Below are 23,678 nucleotides of genomic sequence, written 5' to 3' on the forward strand. Positions count from 1 at the left end.
GCATTTAGGAGTTGAAGCTGCCGTATTTGGGCGAGGGTCAGACATCCCCAAAAATGTGTACGTGGTTTAGAAGATTTCAATATTTCTTGTGGGATTTCGGATTTTTTAACTTTTGTCCGGGATTTCTCGTCGGATTTCGGTATTTATCGTCGTTTTTCTGGATATCTCGTCGGATTTCGCGATTTTGATTTCTCGATTTTTCATCGGATTTTGGGATTTCTTGCTGGATTTTGAGATTTCCCGTCGGATTTCTGGATATCTCGTCGGATTTCACGATTTTGTAATTTCTCGATTTATCGTCAGATTTCGGTATTTATCGTCGTTTCTCGGGATTTCTCGTCGGATTTCACGATTTTGAAATTTCTCGATTTTTCGTCGGATTTTGGGATTTCTTGCTGGATTTTGAGATTTCCCGTCGGATTTCTGGATATCTCGTCGGATTTCACGATTTTGAAATTTCTCGATTTTTCGTCGGATTTTGGGATTTCCCGTCGGATTTCTGGATATCTCGTCGGATTTCACGATTTTGAAATTTCTCGATTTTTCGTCGGATTTTGGGATTTCTTGCTGGATTTTGAGATTTCCCGTCGGATTTCTGGATATCTCGTCGGATTTCACGATTCTGAAATTTCTCGATTTTTCGTCGGATTTTGGGATTTCCCGTCGGATTTCTGGATATCTCGTCGGATTTCACGATTTTGAAATTTCTCGATTTTTCGTCGGATTTTGGGATTTCTTGCTGGATTTTGGGATTTCCCGTCGGATTTCTGGATATCTCGTCGGATTTCACGATTCTGAAATTTCTCGATTTTTCGTCGGATTTTGGGATGTCTTGCTGGATTTTGAGATTTCCCGTCGGATTTCTAGATATGTCGTCGGATTTCGCGATTTTGCAATTTCTCGATTTTTCGTCGGATTTTGGGATTTCTTGCTGGATTTTGGGATTTCTTGCTGGATTTTGAGATTTCCCGTCGGATTTCTGGATATCTCGTCGGATTTCGCGATTTTGTAATTTCTCGATTTATCGTCAGATTTCGGTATTTATCGTCGTTTCTCGGGATTTCTCGTCGGATTTCACGATTTTGAAATTTCTCGATTTTTCGTCGGATTTTGGGATTTCTTGCTGGATTTTGAGATTTCCCGTCGGATTTCTGGATATCTCGTCGGATTTCACGATTTTGAAATTTCTCGATTTTTCGTCGGATTTTGGGATTTCCCGTCGGATTTCTGGATATCTCGTCGGATTTCACGATTTTGAAATTTCTCGATTTTTCGTCGGATTTTGGGATTTCTTGCTGGATTTTGAGATTTCCCGTCGGATTTCTGGATATCTCGTCGGATTTCACGATTCTGAAATTTCTCGATTTTTCGTCGGATTTTGGGATTTCCCGTCGGATTTCTGGATATCTCGTCGGATTTCACGATTCTGAAATTTCTCGATTTTTCGTCGGATTTTGGGATTTCTTGCTGGATTTTGAGATTTCCCGTCGGATTTCTGGATATCTCGTCGGATTTCACGATTCTGAAATTTCTCGATTTTTCGTCGGATTTTGGGATTTCTTGCTGGATTTTGAGATTTCCCGTCGGATTTCTAGATATGTCGTCGGATTTCGCGATTTTGCAATTTCTCGATTTTTCGTCGGATTTTGGGATTTCTTGCTGGATTTTGGGATTTCTTGCTGGATTTTGAGATTTCCCGTCGGATTTCTGGATATCTCGTCGGATTTCGCGATTTTGTAATTTCTCGATTTATCGTCAGATTTCGGTATTTATCGTCGTTTCTCGGGATTTCTCGTCGGATTTCACGATTTTGAAATTTCTCGATTTTTCGTCGGATTTTGGGATTTCTTGCTGGATTTTGAGATTTCCCGTCGGATTTCTGGATATCTCGTCGGATTTCACGATTTTGAAATTTCTCGATTTTTCGTCGGATTTTGGGATTTCCCGTCGGATTTCTGGATATCTCGTCGGATTTCACGATTTTGAAATTTCTCGATTTTTCGTCGGATTTTGGGATTTCTTGCTGGATTTTGAGATTTCCCGTCGGATTTCTGGATATCTCGTCGGATTTCACGATTCTGAAATTTCTCGATTTTTCGTCGGATTTTGGGATTTCCCGTCGGATTTCTGGATATCTCGTCGGATTTCACGATTTTGAAATTTCTCGATTTTTCGTCGGATTTTGGGATTTCTTGCTGGATTTTGGGATTTCCCGTCGGATTTCTGGATATCTCGTCGGATTTCACGATTCTGAAATTTCTCGATTTTTCGTCGGATTTTGGGATTTCTTGCTGGATTTTGAGATTTCCCGTCGGATTTCTAGATATGTCGTCGGATTTCGCGATTTTGCAATTTCTCGATTTTTCGTCGGATTTTGGGATTTCTTGCTGGATTTTGAGATTTCCCGTCGGATTTCTAGATATGTCGTCGGATTTCACGATTTTGAAATTTCTCGATTTTTCGTCGGATTTTGGGATTTCTTGCTGGATTTTGAGATTTCCCGTCGGATTTCTGGATATCTCGTCGGATTTCACGATTCTGAAATTTCTCGATTTTTCGTCGGATTTTGGGATTTCCCGTCGGATTTCTGGATATCTCGTCGGATTTCACGATTCTGAAATTTCTCGATTTTTCGTCGGATTTTGGGATTTCTTGCTGGATTTTGAGATTTCCCGTCGGATTTCTGGATATCTCGTCGGATTTCACGATTCTGAAATTTCTCGATTTTTCGTCGGATTTTGGGATTTCTTGCTGGATTTTGAGATTTCCCGTCGGATTTCGCGATTTTGCAATTTCTCGATTTTTCGTCGGATTTTGGGATTTCTTGCTGGATTTTGGGATTTCTTGCTGGATTTTGGGATTTCTTGCTGGATTTTGAGATTTCCCGTCGGATTTCTGGATATCTCGTCGGATTTCACGATTCTGAAATTTCTCGATTTTTCGTCGGATTTTGGGATTTCCCGTCGGATTTCTGGATATCTCGTCGGATTTCACGATTCTGAAATTTCTCGATTTTTCGTCGGATTTTGGGATTTCTTGCTGGATTTTGAGATTTCCCGTCGGATTTCTGGATATCTCGTCGGATTTCACGATTCTGAAATTTCTCGATTTTTCGTCGGATTTTGGGATTTCTTGCTGGATTTTGAGATTTCCCGTCGGATTTCTAGATATGTCGTCGGATTTCGCGATTTTGCAATTTCTCGATTTTTCGTCGGATTTTGGGATTTCTTGCTGGATTTTGGGATTTCTTGCTGGATTTTGAGATTTCCCGTCGGATTTCTGGATATCTCGTCGGATTTCACGATTTTGTAATTTCTCGATTTATCGTCAGATTTCGGTATTTATCGTCGTTTCTCGGGATTTCTCGTCGGATTTCACGATTTTGAAATTTCTCGATTTTTCGTCGGATTTTGGGATTTCTTGCTGGATTTTGAGATTTCCCGTCGGATTTCTGGATATCTCGTCGGATTTCACGATTTTGAAATTTCTCGATTTTTCGTCGGATTTTGGGATTTCCCGTCGGATTTCTGGATATCTCGTCGGATTTCACGATTTTGAAATTTCTCGATTTTTCGTCGGATTTTGGGATTTCTTGCTGGATTTTGAGATTTCCCGTCGGATTTCTGGATATCTCGTCGGATTTCACGATTCTGAAATTTCTCGATTTTTCGTCGGATTTTGGGATTTCCCGTCGGATTTCTGGATATCTCGTCGGATTTCACGATTTTGAAATTTCTCGATTTTTCGTCGGATTTTGGGATTTCTTGCTGGATTTTGGGATTTCCCGTCGGATTTCTGGATATCTCGTCGGATTTCACGATTCTGAAATTTCTCGATTTTTCGTCGGATTTTGGGATGTCTTGCTGGATTTTGAGATTTCCCGTCGGATTTCTAGATATGTCGTCGGATTTCGCGATTTTGCAATTTCTCGATTTTTCGTCGGATTTTGGGATTTCTTGCTGGATTTTGGGATTTCTTGCTGGATTTTGAGATTTCCCGTCGGATTTCTGGATATCTCGTCGGATTTCGCGATTTTGTAATTTCTCGATTTATCGTCAGATTTCGGTATTTATCGTCGTTTCTCGGGATTTCTCGTCGGATTTCACGATTTTGAAATTTCTCGATTTTTCGTCGGATTTTGGGATTTCTTGCTGGATTTTGAGATTTCCCGTCGGATTTCTGGATATCTCGTCGGATTTCACGATTTTGAAATTTCTCGATTTTTCGTCGGATTTTGGGATTTCCCGTCGGATTTCTGGATATCTCGTCGGATTTCACGATTTTGAAATTTCTCGATTTTTCGTCGGATTTTGGGATTTCTTGCTGGATTTTGAGATTTCCCGTCGGATTTCTGGATATCTCGTCGGATTTCACGATTCTGAAATTTCTCGATTTTTCGTCGGATTTTGGGATTTCCCGTCGGATTTCTGGATATCTCGTCGGATTTCACGATTCTGAAATTTCTCGATTTTTCGTCGGATTTTGGGATTTCTTGCTGGATTTTGAGATTTCCCGTCGGATTTCTGGATATCTCGTCGGATTTCACGATTCTGAAATTTCTCGATTTTTCGTCGGATTTTGGGATTTCTTGCTGGATTTTGAGATTTCCCGTCGGATTTCTAGATATGTCGTCGGATTTCGCGATTTTGCAATTTCTCGATTTTTCGTCGGATTTTGGGATTTCTTGCTGGATTTTGGGATTTCTTGCTGGATTTTGAGATTTCCCGTCGGATTTCTGGATATCTCGTCGGATTTCGCGATTTTGTAATTTCTCGATTTATCGTCAGATTTCGGTATTTATCGTCGTTTCTCGGGATTTCTCGTCGGATTTCACGATTTTGAAATTTCTCGATTTTTCGTCGGATTTTGGGATTTCTTGCTGGATTTTGAGATTTCCCGTCGGATTTCTGGATATCTCGTCGGATTTCACGATTTTGAAATTTCTCGATTTTTCGTCGGATTTTGGGATTTCCCGTCGGATTTCTGGATATCTCGTCGGATTTCACGATTTTGAAATTTCTCGATTTTTCGTCGGATTTTGGGATTTCTTGCTGGATTTTGAGATTTCCCGTCGGATTTCTGGATATCTCGTCGGATTTCACGATTCTGAAATTTCTCGATTTTTCGTCGGATTTTGGGATTTCCCGTCGGATTTCTGGATATCTCGTCGGATTTCACGATTTTGAAATTTCTCGATTTTTCGTCGGATTTTGGGATTTCTTGCTGGATTTTGGGATTTCCCGTCGGATTTCTGGATATCTCGTCGGATTTCACGATTCTGAAATTTCTCGATTTTTCGTCGGATTTTGGGATTTCTTGCTGGATTTTGAGATTTCCCGTCGGATTTCTAGATATGTCGTCGGATTTCGCGATTTTGCAATTTCTCGATTTTTCGTCGGATTTTGGGATTTCTTGCTGGATTTTGAGATTTCCCGTCGGATTTCTAGATATGTCGTCGGATTTCACGATTTTGAAATTTCTCGATTTTTCGTCGGATTTTGGGATTTCTTGCTGGATTTTGAGATTTCCCGTCGGATTTCTGGATATCTCGTCGGATTTCACGATTCTGAAATTTCTCGATTTTTCGTCGGATTTTGGGATTTCCCGTCGGATTTCTGGATATCTCGTCGGATTTCACGATTCTGAAATTTCTCGATTTTTCGTCGGATTTTGGGATTTCTTGCTGGATTTTGAGATTTCCCGTCGGATTTCTGGATATCTCGTCGGATTTCACGATTCTGAAATTTCTCGATTTTTCGTCGGATTTTGGGATTTCTTGCTGGATTTTGAGATTTCCCGTCGGATTTCGCGATTTTGCAATTTCTCGATTTTTCGTCGGATTTTGGGATTTCTTGCTGGATTTTGGGATTTCTTGCTGGATTTTGAGATTTCCCGTCGGATTTCTGGATATCTCGTCGGATTTCACGATTTTGAAATTTCTCGATTTTTCGTCGGATTTTGGGATTTCTTGCTGGATTTTGGGATTTCCCGTCGGATTTCTGGATATCTCGTCGGATTTCACGATTCTGAAATTTCTCGATTTTTCGTCGGATTTTGGGATTTCTTGCTGGATTTTGGGATTTCCCGTCGGATTTCTAGATATGTCGTCGGATTTCGCGATTTTGCAATTTCTCGATTTTTCGTCGGATTTTGGGATTTCTTGCTGGATTTTGAGATTTCCCGTCGGATTTCTAGATATGTCGTCGGATTTCACGATTTTGAAATTTCTCGATTTTTCGTCGGATTTTGGGATTTCTTGCTGGATTTTGAGATTTCCCGTCGGATTTCTGGATATCTCGTCGGATTTCACGATTCTGAAATTTCTCGATTTTTCGTCGGATTTTGGGATTTCCCGTCGGATTTCTGGATATCTCGTCGGATTTCACGATTCTGAAATTTCTCGATTTTTCGTCGGATTTTGGGATTTCTTGCTGGATTTTGAGATTTCCCGTCGGATTTCTGGATATCTCGTCGGATTTCACGATTCTGAAATTTCTCGATTTTTCGTCGGATTTTGGGATTTCTTGCTGGATTTTGAGATTTCCCGTCGGATTTCTAGATATGTCGTCGGATTTCGCGATTTTTCAATTTCTCGATTTTTCGTCGGATTTTGGGATTTCTTGCTGGATTTTGGGATTTCTTGCTGGATTTTGAGATTTCCCGTCGGATTTCTGGATATCTCGTCGGATTTCGCGATTTTGTAATTTCTCGATTTATCGTCAGATTTCGGTATTTATCGTCGTTTCTCGGGATTTCTCGTCGGATTTCACGATTTTGAAATTTCTCGATTTTTCGTCGGATTTTGGGATTTCTTGCTGGATTTTGAGATTTCCCGTCGGATTTCTGGATATCTCGTCGGATTTCACGATTTTGAAATTTCTCGATTTTTCGTCGGATTTTGGGATTTCCCGTCGGATTTCTGGATATCTCGTCGGATTTCACGATTTTGAAATTTCTCGATTTTTCGTCGGATTTTGGGATTTCTTGCTGGATTTTGAGATTTCCCGTCGGATTTCTGGATATCTCGTCGGATTTCACGATTCTGAAATTTCTCGATTTTTCGTCGGATTTTGGGATTTCCCGTCGGATTTCTGGATATCTCGTCGGATTTCACGATTTTGAAATTTCTCGATTTTTCGTCGGATTTTGGGATTTCTTGCTGGATTTTGGGATTTCCCGTCGGATTTCTGGATATCTCGTCGGATTTCACGATTCTGAAATTTCTCGATTTTTCGTCGGATTTTGGGATTTCTTGCTGGATTTTGAGATTTCCCGTCGGATTTCTAGATATGTCGTCGGATTTCGCGATTTTGCAATTTCTCGATTTTTCGTCGGATTTTGGGATTTCTTGCTGGATTTTGAGATTTCCCGTCGGATTTCTAGATATGTCGTCGGATTTCACGATTTTGAAATTTCTCGATTTTTCGTCGGATTTTGGGATTTCTTGCTGGATTTTGAGATTTCCCGTCGGATTTCTAGATATGTCGTCGGATTTCACGATTTTGCAATTTCTCTATTTATCGTCAGATTTCGGTATTTATCGTCGTTTTTCGGGATTTCTCGTCGGATTTCTGGATTTCTAGATTTCTTGCCGCATTTCCAGATTTTGATAAAATCTTCGTATTTCGTATTTCTTGGAAATCGTACGAGATTTCTTTGAATGTCCGACCTCTTGTACACGTGGCGTGTTTGGAATTTAATATTAAAATTAATTTTAAACCAAGGCCACATTAAATCCAATGTCAGTGTTGATAAACGTTTTTTTACTAGACAACCACCAGGGGGAACTTAAAGTCCGCGCAGTCGCAAGTGGGACTGAAAAGGATACAACATTTCATACCCCTAGGTTGCTTCCCACTAACAAAAACCACGTGTTTCCGACGAACCGAGGTGCGGAGAAGCTACGGCCATAATAATAATTTGAACAAGACGGCCATATAAATGAATTAACTAGTGTTGTAAATTTTCCGCGAAAAATAAAAAAAGTTTTCCTTCCATGATTAGTCTAATATATTGTTTGCAAATCTAAATAAAGTGGCATTTTCGCCTCATTTTTTCGAATCTGAAAGTAAAACTAACCCTCTAGACTAGTTTAAACTGATTAACAATGTAACACTATTAATGTTTTGTAGTATGTTTACTGTTATTAGACATTTCATATCGATAAAAAGTTAAAAACATTAAAAACCTTTAAAAAGTAATTTATGTTTCAATTTTTATTTTTCCGATTTGCGGAAACCTTTCCGCATTTTATTTTTCCGGAAAATTAATAACACTAGAATTAAGCCTTTCCACGACTCATATTTCTCCCAAGTTGAAATCTTTAAAATTGGACTTCGCGTAGTTTGAGCTGACTGGAAAAGACAGACGCCGATTCAGGTTGCTTCAAGCTAAGACGTTCTTGTACTCGGAAATCCTTAATACGTTTCCGGATTCCTATTCGGAAGATCGTATATCGCACTCAAAGCGCGCGTAGATGAGATGTCCAACGAGATTTAGGCTCAATTTATCAGAAAAAGAATAGGCTGAACGCCAAAGGTGGAGAATTTCGCGCCGCCTAAGACACCCGATTGAATTATGAATTCTAGAGAAAGTCTCCTTACAACTTCCCATTTCCTCTATCTCCTACTATCTCTCTGGCCTATCACGTTAGGAGTGTTTAAATTACCTCCTACATATATCCTTTTGTGTTTTTTTATTTCGGGCAAGAGGAGGACGAGGCGTAATTTGATAGCAGCGGGAACGAAACAGTCGTAAGCCTTGCAGCCTCTTTTCAGCTGTTCGTCCGTCTAGGAAACTAGCTTATACTTTTCAACTTTGATTAGGACTTAATTCACTGTAGCGACAATTCGGAAATCGAGATTAAAAATCCGATTCTATAGAGATGGCACGATGCAATCGTACTTATTACACTTTCCATTCTCCCGACGTAAAATTTTCTATCTAAAATAACCATTAAAAGCTAGTGTCGGCTCTATCATTACCACCTGTATTATGATAAGGCCCTTGTTATTAAAAACGACTTTACTGGAGAGCGTGGTGCCATCTATTAATGGACAAGGAAGCTAAAATTCAAAATAGCGAAACTATAACGTCAGAGAACCATTGCAGAGTCAGTGGCGTAGCCAGCATGGGTGACACCCGGGGCGGATATCATGGTGTGCTACTTACTCTAGTTTGTGTCAGTTTTTATTTTTCCACGGTCGGGTGTCACCCTTAAATCACGCCCAAATGGGTGGAAGCCGGGGCGGACCGCCCCCACAACCCCCTAGCTACGCCGCTGTGCAAAGTATTGTAATTAGATAACTTATACTCTACTTACATCGTTAGTGGACTTTAATAAAATTTATATATCCCATGTAAAATATATTGTTAAAAATTGCTATAATTTAAGTTATTGTGAAATTTTCAAATGAGCCAATTAACGCGAAGGGTACTTTTATGTCCCGAATTTTGGGTCAAAATGTAGCTTAAGCATCTTGTTTTGATTTGGACGATAGCGACATCTGTTGGAAAAAGAGCTACCTCACGTGGAGCTAAAAATGATCCGCAAGTTGTTAGTAGTTTATGTAGGTGCCAGGTAAAGGTTGTCTACGTGAACGATCAGACAAAGCTGGTTGAAATTTGAATCGCTTTCAACAGTAGAAATAAGGTCTATCGGTCGTAATATGTTTGAAATTAATTGGGGCAGTTATAGATGAAGGCTTTGTAAGGATCTCATTTTCATTTGGTACACCCGGGTACTCCGGAACGGGATTTTGAATATCGAAGTGATTTCAGAAATAAACAAGACGTATACACAAAGTTTGTTTGAGCTATTCACAGCAACCTGCAACGCAGGTGATATAACCAATATATACCCACGGCCATACTTATTTGCACTTACACTTATTTGTTACTTCTGTGGTCACACTTATTTGTTAATTCTGGTCAGACGTTGAGTATCACATTTATTTGTTACTTATGGTCACACGTTAAGTGTCACTCTTATTAGTTACTTCTGGTCACTCGTTGAGTGTCACACTTATTTGTTACTTCTGCGCAAACGTTAAGTGTCACTCTAATTTTTAGTTCTGGTCATACGTTGAAAGTGCGACGCGAACGGCCTTGAAAAATGCGATAATTAAACCTCTATAGTCAGTTGCAGGCTAAGAAAGACAAAATATATAGTACAATCGGCGCAAGGATGCCTCAGATCGTTTCCGGTCATTCCACCGCGCGAAATTTGAATTTGGCCATTTTACGGTCAAATTCGAATTTTGCTCTTTTCATCGGCTTTTAGCGCCATCTAGAGACCAAAATTGGAATCTTTTTTTTAATTTCATAATTGTGGTGGCGAGCATTCTTATCATCCTTAAATTTAAAATAGTATGTATAATTATTTAATTTTGTAAATTTATTTCTACGTCTTACCAGTTAAATCGGCAGTTTCTTTTAAAATAGTTACCACGCTTTCATGGGAGTAACGTTGTCTTAATGAGCTATAGACGTTTAAATTATTTTTATCTCTTTACTTGTTAAAAATAAACCTTTATCATGCTTTTTATAGGGACCTCTTGGGCTACTATTTAAAATATTTGGAGCTGTCATTATCGAACCTTCTTTAGCAAAATAATTCCGCTGTATTTAGTAATTAATGACAACATGAAATTAAAAAATAGATTCCAATTTCGGTTCCTAGATGGCGCGGAAATACGGTGAAAATCACGAAATTTGAAATTGACCGTAAAGTGGTCAAATTCAAATTTCGCGCGGTCGACTGGCCGGAAATGGTCTGAGGTATCCTTGCGCCGACTGTACTATATATTTAGTCTTTCTTAGCCTGCAACTCACTTTTTTTATATAAGCACGCCGATTTACAATGTCGGAAGTTGCGGTGGTCCGTATACGCTGTCCAAAAAACCTTAATTAGAATTAAAATTAAGCAACGAATTGCAAATCTAGGTTATCTGGAAACCACAGCTATTCAAAAATATAAATCTCATAAAAATCGGACTTAAATTAAGGAACGTTATGTAGACTTTTATTCGAAAATATGAAACCACGAAAATTGGGGTCCCGTAAATTACCCTGGAAACTATACTTAAATTTAATATTTACTGATATAACCAAAGGTGTAGATCCGCTGAATCCTAACCTAACCAAAAATATTGTTTTCAATGTTAACGGACTTATTTTTAACTAAAATATCTACCACACAAAGCGAAACCACCAAAAATAGTAAATTGGGCAAATGCCCAACTTCTAGGGCTCCGATTTCAAAACTTTATTAAAGGCTATCCATGCCGAGGTATGTACATTCGAACGAGATATAATTGACCTTTCTAGACCTAACTGTTGAAGAGATATTCGCGACACGGCGGCATCGGCGGAATCGGCATCGGCTACATTGTACGTGAATCTAGTAGGCCTACACACAAATCCCTAGGATTGTGAGTAAAAACTGATTTTAAGATTTCAGAAATCGGAAAGTAATTTTGTCATTTCAGAGCACAATTTTCGTGTTGATTTCTGGTGTTTTTAGGCTGACTTCGAGTTTTTTAAACCGATTTTGGTCCAGATTTCTGGATTTTCAAGTTGATTTCAAAATTTCTAATATGATTTTTCTCAAGAGTGTACGGGGTTTTTTACATTTAAGAAATTTATTCTTTCCCTGTTTTGTGCCTACTTTAGCATCACTCTGTATTGCGTAGAGTAATGCTCCATTAATTAGTATCTAACTTGAGCTTTCACTCTTAGAAGTGTTATAATAATATTTATAAAATAATTATGGGTTTAAATGTGCTCTGAACATTTTTAAATTATTACTTATTTAACCAATAAAGCAAACCCAATTCATTTCTCTTACGCCTTTCTCATAAAAAAAGATTGAAGAATTGACAAAATGTCTGGTTTTGAGTTGGTTCGTCCGGTTGAAATAGCTTTAAGGCTTAACTGTCACCCGCGTTGGTGAAACAATATAACTGACCCAAGCAATGAAGAAACTGGTTTTTGATTAGTAAAATCAGTCTTATTTCCTAGACCGATTGTTTCGGGTGATTTCATTGAAAACTCAGCAGCGTTGAGAGACGTACCATAATTATGGTACAATTCAATAATTCTAGCTAGGAATTTGGAACGTACCATAATTTCCCCAGTGTGCCATATGGTACGCCTTTTTGCAATCATTTAAATATTTCAATAACTCTGATAGGTCTTACCATATTGTCAATAAGTTTCGAACCCACTAACATTTTGCACTCATGTTCAGCTTTTCTTTAAATTAAATCTTGCAGTCGACAACGGCAATTTTCATAAAATTTACTTTTATTTTTTTTAAATTATCTAGCCTACACAATGATAGTGAAATAATTTTGCAAAGAATCTAATAATTTGCATAATGTTGTTAATTTTCCGGAAAAATAAAATGCAGAAAAATTTCCAGAAAATTTCCCGAATTGCGGAAAATGTTCCGCAAATCGGAAAAATTAAAAATTGAAACATAAATTACTTTTTAAGGGTTTTTATTGTTCTTAACTTTTTATCGATATAAAATGTCTAATATCAGTAAACATACTTCAAAACATTAATAGTGTTACATTGTTAATCAGTTTAAACTAGTCTAGAGGTTTAGTTTCACTTTTAGATTCGAAACAATTAGGTGAAAATGCCGCTTTTTATTAAATTTGCAAACAATATATTAGACTTATCCTGGAGGGAAAATTATTTTTTTCGTAAAAATATGGAAATTTTTCCGACTTACAACACTAGTATAGCATAATTTTCTTTTTTACATCTGCGCAGCATGAAACAAGTTCCTGTATGGCGCTTTTAGCGAATGCAAACATTGGCGAAATATTCTCTATAGAGTTACATTATAGACTTTTCTCTTTAAGTTCGTTCGAAACTTTTAAGTACGACGGCAGGGGACGCTGCAGGCGATTTTCCAAGTTTTTCGGAGACGTCTTTAGCAGGAGACGTATTTTAGTAGTTGAATAGGCGGCCAGTTAGATAAGCTTTTATTAAGAAAAAGATTTCCAGAATTTTTCAACTACGAAAAGAAAGACGAAATAAAGTTCTTTTGATCTAAAAGATCGTTTATGTAAATATTTCCGCCAGTTAATCTTTCTGTGCAAGGTGCTCCCAGCGCTCGGAAAAGACCTTTTTATACAGGGAATTGCGTAGGTAAATAACGTAGTCTCTATTGAGTAGATGATAAATACGTTAGGTTTACATTATTTAATCGATTAAACTAAATTTTGTATTAATTTGAAACTTCACTTGAACCGGGATTTAACTGCTAGACGAGAATTTACATTAAATTTTACAAAAACTGAAATTTGATTCTTTTAAACTCTTTTAACACTATTGTAATCCGAGTCGATCAATAAAGATATCAGATTATATGAAATTACGCTCAAATAGTTTAAAAACCGAAACGAATCTGAATTAATTCTAAGACGATAGATAGAAGTTGAGCTGGTTTCAGATGCCTTAGAATTATCAGTTTTAAATATCCCTTTATTTAGAGGTCGGGGATGGTTAACTTTTATTCAATAGCTAAAGCTCTCAAAATTCGTAAACCGTTTTGATCAAGTAATTTATATTTCCGTATTATCCGATTAATTTTTTGGTAAATTTGAAAAATTAATCGGAAAAACGACGTTTTTTTCGATAAAAAGCTCAAACTTTACGAATAATACATGTTTTTTAATCATTTTCCAAAATATTAACCGGTAAATTTCTTTGTTTACATTTTTTCCCGAAAAAAATCAATTTAATCATGGATAATGATTAACCGTCCCCAACCTCTACAGGATTTATTACTATTATTAAATTACATTCTAAATTTTAATATTTATATTTATTTTATTACTAAAAGTATTAATCAGATAATCATCATCATCTAGACGAATACCCAAGGCACCACCCAAGGCACCACCTCAGGCCAAAGTCATCGAGCGACTTATAATGCCATTGATTCTAGTGGCCGGTTTACAATTCGTAGGAGGGTGGTACCAAGCTCTTCATGTCACGCGAGCAAAAGTTCCCTATACACTAACTATTACCGTTAACCTCAAGAAGTTTTTATAGAAATGGGAAACGAAAGAACTCGGAGGAAAACCCCTTAAACCAGTGGGGAGAAAACTTGCAAATTTAACACGGTGGGAGATTTTCCGAGTTTTCACCCAGTGCCACAAGCTGGGATCGAACCCGGCTCCTCTTGCTGCGAGGCAAAATTGCTAATCAGTAAATGAATCTGATACAATTTGCGGGCAATCGATAAAATTTTCTTATACAAATCAGTAGAAAGTTAAAATATTATAAATAACACCGGAAGCGGAACTACGATTTGTTTACATTGTATTGATTAAACCGGAAGTGGTACCGCGGTATGTTTACTTCGTATAGATAACACCGGAAGCGAACCGCGATTTGTTTATATCGTATAGATAACACCGGAAGCGGAACCGCGATTTGTTTATATCGTATAGATAACACCGGAAGCGGAACCGCGATTTGTTTATATCGTATAGATAACACCGGAAGCGGAACCGTGATTTGTGTATATCGTATAGATAACACCGGAAGCGAGCCGCGATTTGTTTATATCGTATAGATAACACCGGAAGCGGAACCGCGATTTGTTTATATCGTATAGATAACACCGGAAGCGGAACCGCGATTTGTTTATATCGTATAGATAACACCGGAAGCGGAACCGCGATTTGTTTATATCGTATAGATAACACCGGAAGCGGAACCGCGATTTGTTTATATCGTATAGATAACACCGGAAGCGGAACCGCGATTTGTTTATATCGTATAGATAACACCGGAAGCGAACCGCGATTTGTTTATATCGTATAGATAACACCGGAAGCGGAACCGTGATTTGTTTATATCGTATAGATAACACCGGAAGCGGAACCGCGATTTGTTTACATTGTATTGATTAAACCGGAAGTGGTACCGCGGTTTGTTTACTTCGTATAGATAACACCGGAAGCGAACCGCGATTTTTTTACTTCGTATAGATAACACCGGAAGCGAACCGCGATTTGTTTATATCGTATAGATAACACCGGAAGCGAACCGCGGTTTGTTTACATTGTATTGATTAAACCGGAAGTGGTACCGCGGTTTGTTTACATTGTATAGATAACACCGGAAGCGGAACCGCGATTTGTTTACTTCGTATAGATAACACCGGAAGCGGAACCGCGATTTGTTTACTTCGTATAGATAACACCGGAAGCGGAACCGCGATTTGTTTATATCGTATAGATAACACCGGAAGCGGAACCGCGATTTGTTTATATCGTATAGATAACACCGGAAGCGGAACCGCGATTTGTTTAAATCGTATAGATAACACCGGAAGCGGAACCGCGATTTGTTTATATCGTATAGATAACACCGGAAGCGGAACCGCGATTTGTTTACTTCGTATAGATAACACCGGAAGCGGAACCGCGATTTGTTTACTTCGTATAGATAACACCGGAAGCGGAACCGCGATTTGTTTACATTGTATTGATTAAACCGGAAGTGGTACCGCGGTTTGTTTACTTCGTATAGATAACACCGGAAGCGAACCGCGATTTGTTTACTTCGTATAGATAACACCGGAAGCGAACCGCGATTTGTTTATATCGTATAGATAACACCGGAAGCGAACCGCGGTTTGTTTACATTGTATTGATTAAACCGGAAGTGGTACCGCGGTTTGTTTACATTGTATAGATAACACCGGAAGCGGAACCGCGATTTGTTTACTTCGTATAGATAACACCGGAAGCGGAACCGCGATTTGTTTATATCGTATAGATAACACCGGAAGCGGAACCGCGATTTGTTTATATCGTATAGATAACACCGGAAGCGGAACCGCGATTTGTTTACTTCGTATAGATAACACCGGAAGCGGAACCGCGATTTGTTTACTTCGTATAGATAACACCGGAAGCGGAACCGCGATTTGTTTACTTCGTATAGATAACACCGGAAGCGGAACCGCGATTTGTTTATATCGTATAGATAACACCGGAAGCGGAACCGCGATTTGTTTACATCGTATAGATAACACCGGAAGCGGAACCGCGATTTGTTTATATCGTATAGATAACACCGGAAGCGGAACCGCGATTTGTTTATATCGTATAGATAACACCGGAAGCGGAACCGCGATTTGTTTATATCGTATAGATAACACCGGAAGCGGAACCGCGATTTGTTTATATCGTATAGATAACACCGGAAGCGGAACCGCGATTTGTTTATATCGTATAGATAACACCGGAAGCGGAACCGCGATTTGTTTATATCGTATAGATAACACCGGAAGCGGAACCGCGATTTGTTTATATCGTATAGATAACACCGGAAGCGGAACCGCGATTTGTTTATATCGTATAGATAACACCGGAAGCGGAACCGCGATTTGTTTATATCGTATAGATAACACCGGAAGCGGAACCGCGATTTGTTTATATCGTATAGATAACACCGGAAGCGGAACCGCGATTTGTTTATATCGTATAGATAACACCGGAAGCGGAGCCGCGATTTGTTTATATCGTATAGATAACACCGGAAGCGGAACCGCGATTTGTTTATATCGTATAGATAACACCGGAAGCGGAACCGCGATTTGTTTATATCGTATAGATAACACCGGAAGCGGAACCGCGATTTGTTTATATCGTATAGATAACACCGGAAGCGGAACCGCGATTTGTTTATATCTATATATATTCTTTTATTCTTATTCTTACCGGACTTCGATATAATGAAGTTTGAAACGCAAAAATTAAACAGATTAGAAGTTAATAAGCTATAAAGTTAAATATAGCTAACATTACTAAACTATATCTATATCAACGAAATCTGTCAAATAACAGCGGTTAAATAACAGTTAGTGGATTCTTTAAAACCGGATGCGAGTTGGATTACGTTAATACTAACCATTGTTCATAGAAAGAAAAGTTCATATTAAATCGAACTGCAGCCACTTTCATCCGCGAATTTAATTAACAACTGCGCTTCAATGATTCATTCACTGCCCCTTTAAGAATGACATTTTTTAATTGGAAAATTTCGCGTCCCAACTTCCTCAGAATTTGATATATGCAATTCTTAGTCAAACCCTCTAGTAATTTGAGTCGTCGGAAATTTAAATATTCCAAAAAAGGACTCGATTTTTTTATCTCCAATATCTTCTTCATCATACATGTATTCAGTTTCAGCAGTGCTTTCATCATTTTGGCTTCTTTCCAACAATAAACTCAAGGAAAAATTCTGAGAATATAATACGCTAGTCTTAAAGGATTAAGCCGCAGCTGCGTCTTCGGTTCACAGTTAATTTTTATTATATTTTAAATTTTAAAGTATGTTAAAACAACTAACGTCGGAAAAAGTTCCAGCGGATACACCGCAGCTGTGGAGATTTTAAGAAAATATTCCTTACTTTGAGCTTGACGACGAAAGGATCAAGTTTGAAAGTCTAACAAGGAGACATCCCGAAGTGCAACCCACTGATTTTGTTCAAACTCGGGGGATTGGTTAACGTTCATGTATGATGAAAAATCCTAAAGGGAATTTATTCAATGGGCAACCGTTTTGCCATGGCAACGAAAAATGTTTTTGACAACAAAAAATTTAAATTTTCCCATTGAAAATAACATGGGATTCTGACCGATTCCTTGCCCCCCCCCCCCCTGTGAAAAATTTAAACAAATTTCAAAATTTTGAAAATGCCAAAAAAAGAAAAAATAAATTAAAATTGACAGTAAAAACATCAAAATTGATCAACTTTTGATCAATTTGAATTCAAAATCCCATGTTATTTTCAATGGGAAAATTTGTATTGTCAAAAACATTTTTCGTTGCCATGACAAAACGGTTGCCCATTGAATAAATTCCCTTTAGGATTGTTCATGATGCATGAACGTTAACCAATCCCCCGAGTTTGAACGAAATCGGTGGGTTACACTTCGGGATGCCTCTTTGTAAGTAAATGTAATATTTGAACAGGAATTTATATACGTATACACTTGCAATGTCTAAGCGATACTATGATGATTCTTATAGAACGGGCGTGGCTTACAGAGATTCTAGCTCGCTACGGCGGCCAGTCAAAGATTTTTAAAATACATTCGAAGATATTTAAGCAGCGCCTGTTTCTTCAGACTCACAGGCAGCACGGTAATTTCCTGATTTGACTTTACAAAGGCTGCAACTTACAATCACTAGCTCAGTTCGATCGAACTAGATAGCTAAAAAAAATTAATTTTGAGAAACCAATTATTTCAATTTTCAACAATAGAACTTCCAGATTAGAAAAATTGGCTTAAGTCGATTTGCCTTATATTAAATTTTAACTGTTTATTTTTATGTAAAATCTTATTTTAATTCGACCTCGAATAAAATCCGTCGTTGACAACTCCGTAAAACTTAAAATAACTTGTTTAGCCTCAGAGAAGCAATTTTTATCGCATGTAACGAAATATTTTTAGCTAGTTAACTTGGTGTTTTTAGCAAATCTAAGTATTATTTCTTAAAATAAGATGTCCTGGACATATGAGTACCTTTATTTTGCGTATTTAAGCTAATGTTTGAATAATTTACAAAACTTATTTTTACTTTAATAGATTTTTTTGTCTTTTAACATAATTTAACATTAAGCATTACCATTCAAAAAGTGAGTTTTCCACAAAGAAAAATTTATTTCGCCGCTTTCTCAATCACTTTGTTTATTAAAAAATATTTTTCACTCATCCCCCCCCTGCCCTAAGAGTTACTTAACGGCCCTGAAAAATCATTAATAAAGATTTTTCAAACACCATGCCAATAGGCGAAACTATAAAGTAAATTTGGTCTTAACCAACTTGTGAAAATGGGAAAACAAAATCACGTGACTACCTTTTCACAGCCAACTTTGATTCGGTAACTCGTGCTCATAGTTGGCCGCGCGACGTTAAAGAAAAAAATTATTCCTTCCAAATACTGCAGACAGCTAATTAACTTCCACCTTTCTATTACAAAGTGTTTTAAATAGATTATCGATCAAATTTTAAACCATCATTATCAACATAAAATGAATAATAGTTCGTATTAATTAGGATAGATGGCGCTGTAGTTCTCCACAAAGTCACGTGACTACCATCTTCTTAGCCCCCCTGGAATTTATAGTTTCGCATATTAGTAAAAAAGTAACACTTCATATTCGCCACAGAAAATTACGATAACCATTCACAACATTGCGATAAAAATAATAGAGAAAATCAATTAAAAGTAGCAAAGTTTGGACGCACAAATTTCCACAATTTCCTTATAATATTAAAGACTGAAAAATTTATATCGGTTGATGTCTGATTAACCCATTTCCTCTTATATGTCTATTATTAACCACAAAAGATCTGCCTAACCCAGTCCAATCAAAAACACTCGTTTTTGAATAACCCAGTCCATTAAAAAACGCTCGTTTTCCAAAAAACCCAGTCCATTAAAAACGCTCGTCTTCCGAAAAACCCAGTCCATTAAAAACGCTCGTTTTCCAAAAAACCCAGTCCATTAAAAACGCTCGTCTTCCGAAAAACCCAGTCCATTAAAAACGCTCGTCTTCCGAAAAACCCAGTCCATTAAAAACGCTCGTCTTCCGAAAAACCCAGTCCATTAAAAACGCTCGTCTTCCGAAAAACCCAGTCCATTAAAAACGCTCGTCTTCCGAAAAACCCAGTCCATTAAAAACGCTCGTCTTCCGAAAAACCCAGTCCATTAAAAACGCTCGTCTTCCGAAAAACCCAGTCCATTAAAAACGCTCGTCTTCCGAAAAACCCAGTCCATTAAAAACGCTCGTCTTCCGAAAAACCCAGTCCATTCAAAAACGCTCGTCTTCTCGATATACCCAGTTCATTGAAATAACGTTCATCTTCGGAATCGCCCAGGCCATTAAACAATGCTCGTCTTCTGGATAACCCATACCTTTCATAAACGTTCGTTTTCAAAATGACCCAGACCATTCGTAATTGCATTTTGTTCGAAATTTCCCCGATTTGGGCAGAGACGTAAGTTTGGGGAAAACAACTTAACCCGGGTTGACTTGACTTTTTAGGAGGAGCTTTGGCCTTGAGGTGGGTTGGGAGTAGCTCTGAAAAAAAGTATCTACGTTGTCATTGTCCCTTAGTATCAAGCGACTTTTAAAGCCATTAATTCAGGTGGCCGAGTTATTATTATTATTACTCTACGCAGAAGGAGTTGTTCCGAGTTTCCACACAATGCCACAAGCTGGAATCGAACCCTGCTCCTTTTGCTGCGAGGTGAAAGTGCTAACCACTCTGAGGTGGTATTAGAAAAATTCGTTAACTTATTTAGCTCATAAAAATTGCCCTACCCTAATCCAATTGTCCAAAAAAGATCTATAAGTCACTCATGACTTGGCCCGTAAATCTCAAAATGTAAAACAATTTATAGTAAATAAAAAAATGAATTGAATTGAATTGACGTCCATGCTAGAGGCTCAAATATTTTTAAGTAGAACGTCCATTCCACGTCACTCCACATATAGATATCAGTAACTGAAGAACTTACGGAACGTAGCTATAGATTTATGGTTGAACATTTACGTTCATTTTGAACGGAATGCGGTACATTTTCTTTTAAAACAACAATCCGAAGCGATATATGACAACGAGAAACAGCCGAATACCGCGAAAAGGAAGTTTCAGACACTTTCTGAAACCTTGGACAATGAAACAGTCTTCCGATTGGTGGCCAAGAGAAATTGAGCAAAATTTCTTCAAAATAAAAGACTAGAAGGGGGAAGGCAGAATAGGGGGGAAGAGAATAAACGAAAATTCTTCTATCAGCGGCTAAGCTTCCGCGACGAAATTAGATCATTAGCGGAAAAAGAAAGAAAAAATTCCAGCCACGACCGCTAGATGGGATGAAACGCCGAAGATGAGTTAAAGAACCGTGTTGCGGGGGGGGGCAGGAAGTAGGGGAGGGTACAGAGATTGGCAGCGCTGAAGTAAAAATGACCATACAGCGCGGAAATAGGGAGACACGAACGAGGCAGGATATCGTCGGAGGAGCGCTAATAAAGAGGGGGATGTCCACGAGAGCGACATCTAGACGACGCCGAGAGAACTTAAACAAGGGTGTTAAGCTTTAATTATACTTCTTGTAGCGAAAGCGGGGATGGTAGGGAAGGAATTACGCGAGCCCTGTACGATACGTGGACGGCAAATTAGAAAAGGAGATTTTCTGACGACGAAGACCGTCTCGACTGTTATTATATTTTTCGCGAAATGAGGGTTTATGATATTGGCTATATTTCGCTCAGGACTGGAGTCGTTCTTCCAAAGGGGGAGGAAAATTGCTGGTTTAGAAAATGTCCCTCTCTATACAGTGTATAATGAACGGCGTCATTATAACGGTATTATTGTATTAAACCCATATAAGTCTAATCGAAATATTAGCACGCTACTAACTGGTCGCAAACGAAGCTTCGGCTATACATAGTTTGCATCCCTACGTCATCAATGACGCAGTTCCAAGTATAGATATAAGAACCAACAATAAATATTTAATTTGAGCAAGAATGAACGGTTCTTTGCCGCCATTTTGAAGGTGTAGATTTCTTAGTAAAACGGGAGGGTTAACAGTTTCAATCGTCTGTTTGCGGATTTTAATTATTTTCAAATTATTAAGGAATTATTTTCACGTTAAAAATGGTTATCTGCCTGGTTAAAAATTGTTCGAGTATTTCAATTACCAAGGGAGAGCGAAAATTGTTTATTTTATACGATAGTGAAGGTAATTGTAAAAAGGATGACCGCAAAGGCCTAACTTTGATAAGCTTTGTTAACTTCTTTTCGTAGATATTTCTGTCGTAATTTGATATTTTATTTAAATAACCCGGCCTTAGAATCTTATCTGGCTTTGTTTAGGGCCCATTTAAAATTTTAAAGCATAAATCTAATACGTTTTGTAGCTTTGACGAGATTACCAACAAAATGGCTACCTATTTAGTAGCTACGCGCGAAATGGTTTGAAGTTTTGATCGCCCTCCCAGTTTCCTTGGAGACCATAGGCCCCTCCCTTCGGTGCAAACTATGTATAAGGAAAACAATGAATTTAAAGATATAGACGAAACTCGTAAACATATTTTGTAAGTAAGTTGTCTAAATTACTGATATAAACATAGTCCTAAAAATAACCGGTAACTTTTATAAATATAACCTTCCAAAATAACCGATAACCGATATAAACATAGCCCAAAAAATAACCGGTAACTAATATAAACATAGACTTACAAAATAATCGATATAAACATAGACCAAAAATAACCAATAACCGATATAAACATAGCCTTCCAAAATAACCGATATAAACATAGCCTTCCAAAATAACCGATATAAACATAGCCTTCCAAAATAACCGATATAAACATAGCCTTCTAAAATAACCGATAACCGATAACCGATATAAACATAGCCTTCCAAAATAACCGATAACAGATATAAACATAGCCGTGCAAAATAACCGATAAACGATATAAACATAGCCGTCCAAAATAACCGATAAACGATTTAAACATAGCCATCCAAAATAACCGATATAAAAATAGCCTTCCAAAATAACCGATAACCGATATAAACATAGCCATGCAAAATAATCGATAAACGATATAAACATAGCCGTCCAAAATAATCGATAACAGATATAAAAATAGCCGTGCAAAATAACCGATAACAGATATAAACATAGCCGTGCAAAATAACCGATAAACGATATAAACATAGCCGTCCAAAATAACCGATAAACGATATAAACATAGCCGTCCAAAATAACCAATATAAAAAATAACCCATAATCGATATTAACATATCCCAAAAAATAACAGGTATCCGATATAAATAAAGCTTTCCAAAATAACCGATAACCGATATAAACCTAGCCCACCAAAATAACCGATATAACCATTGCTCTCCAAAATAATCGATATAATCACAGCCTCTCAAAAAATAACCGATATAAACAAACAAATTAACCGTAGAAACATAGCTCCGAAAATAATCGATATAAACCGTTGCTCCGAAACCGGTATTAAAAAAGTCAGAAAAATAACTGGTATAAACAAAGTCACAAAAATAAGAGCTCGTCGATAACGAAAGGAACGAATAAAAGCATTGTTTTGAACGAGTGATCCGTTACAGATAGATGGCACTGGTACGACCAAGCGGAGGGCCAACTAAAGAGCCACCTGACGCAAGAGCGCAATCTGAATAAGGCGAAAAACATCATTCTGTTCGTGGGCGACGGGATGGGGATTACCACAGTGACCACGGCCCGAATACTGCGCGGTCAACGAGAAGAGAGAAGCGGGGAAGATTCCGATCTGGCCTTTGACAAATTCGACTACGTCGCCTTGGCAAAGGCAGGTGTACCGGGAATTATCGATATCCAGAGTGGTAATGTAACGACTTAATTTGCAGACTTACAACACGGACAGTCAAGTGGGCGACTCCGGGGCTTGCGCGACGGCCCTTCTTTGCGGTGTCAAAGGCCGCCGCGAAACGGTGGGGTTGGACGATAGCGGCATCTACGACAAGTGCATTCAAAGCGTGACGGCCAGGGTCACCAGCTTGACCGATTGGGCTCAACAAGACGGTACGCTCACTCCATTTCTTAAA

At 38.1% G+C, this 23,678-nt stretch overlaps 1 protein-coding gene across 1 annotated transcript in view; it reads left to right on the plus strand.

Moving 5' to 3' along the window:
- Positions 1-23,678, plus strand: part of LOC149925545 (alkaline phosphatase-like) — a 50,381-nt gene that overhangs the window by 14,650 nt on the left and 12,053 nt on the right. Inside the window, exons 2-3 of the mRNA XM_090160732.1 lie at positions 23,202-23,422; positions 23,481-23,655. Coding sequence (XP_090016858.1) covers positions 23,202-23,422; positions 23,481-23,655 — 396 coding nt within the window. The remainder of the gene's footprint in view (positions 1-23,201; positions 23,423-23,480; positions 23,656-23,678) is intronic.

The sequence above is a fragment of the Leiobunum rupestre genome, chromosome 10 (assembly GCF_980474605.1).
Source record: "Leiobunum rupestre chromosome 10, qqLeiRupe1.1.hap1, whole genome shotgun sequence".
Classification (NCBI taxonomy): Eukaryota; Metazoa; Arthropoda; class Arachnida; order Opiliones; family Sclerosomatidae; genus Leiobunum; species Leiobunum rupestre.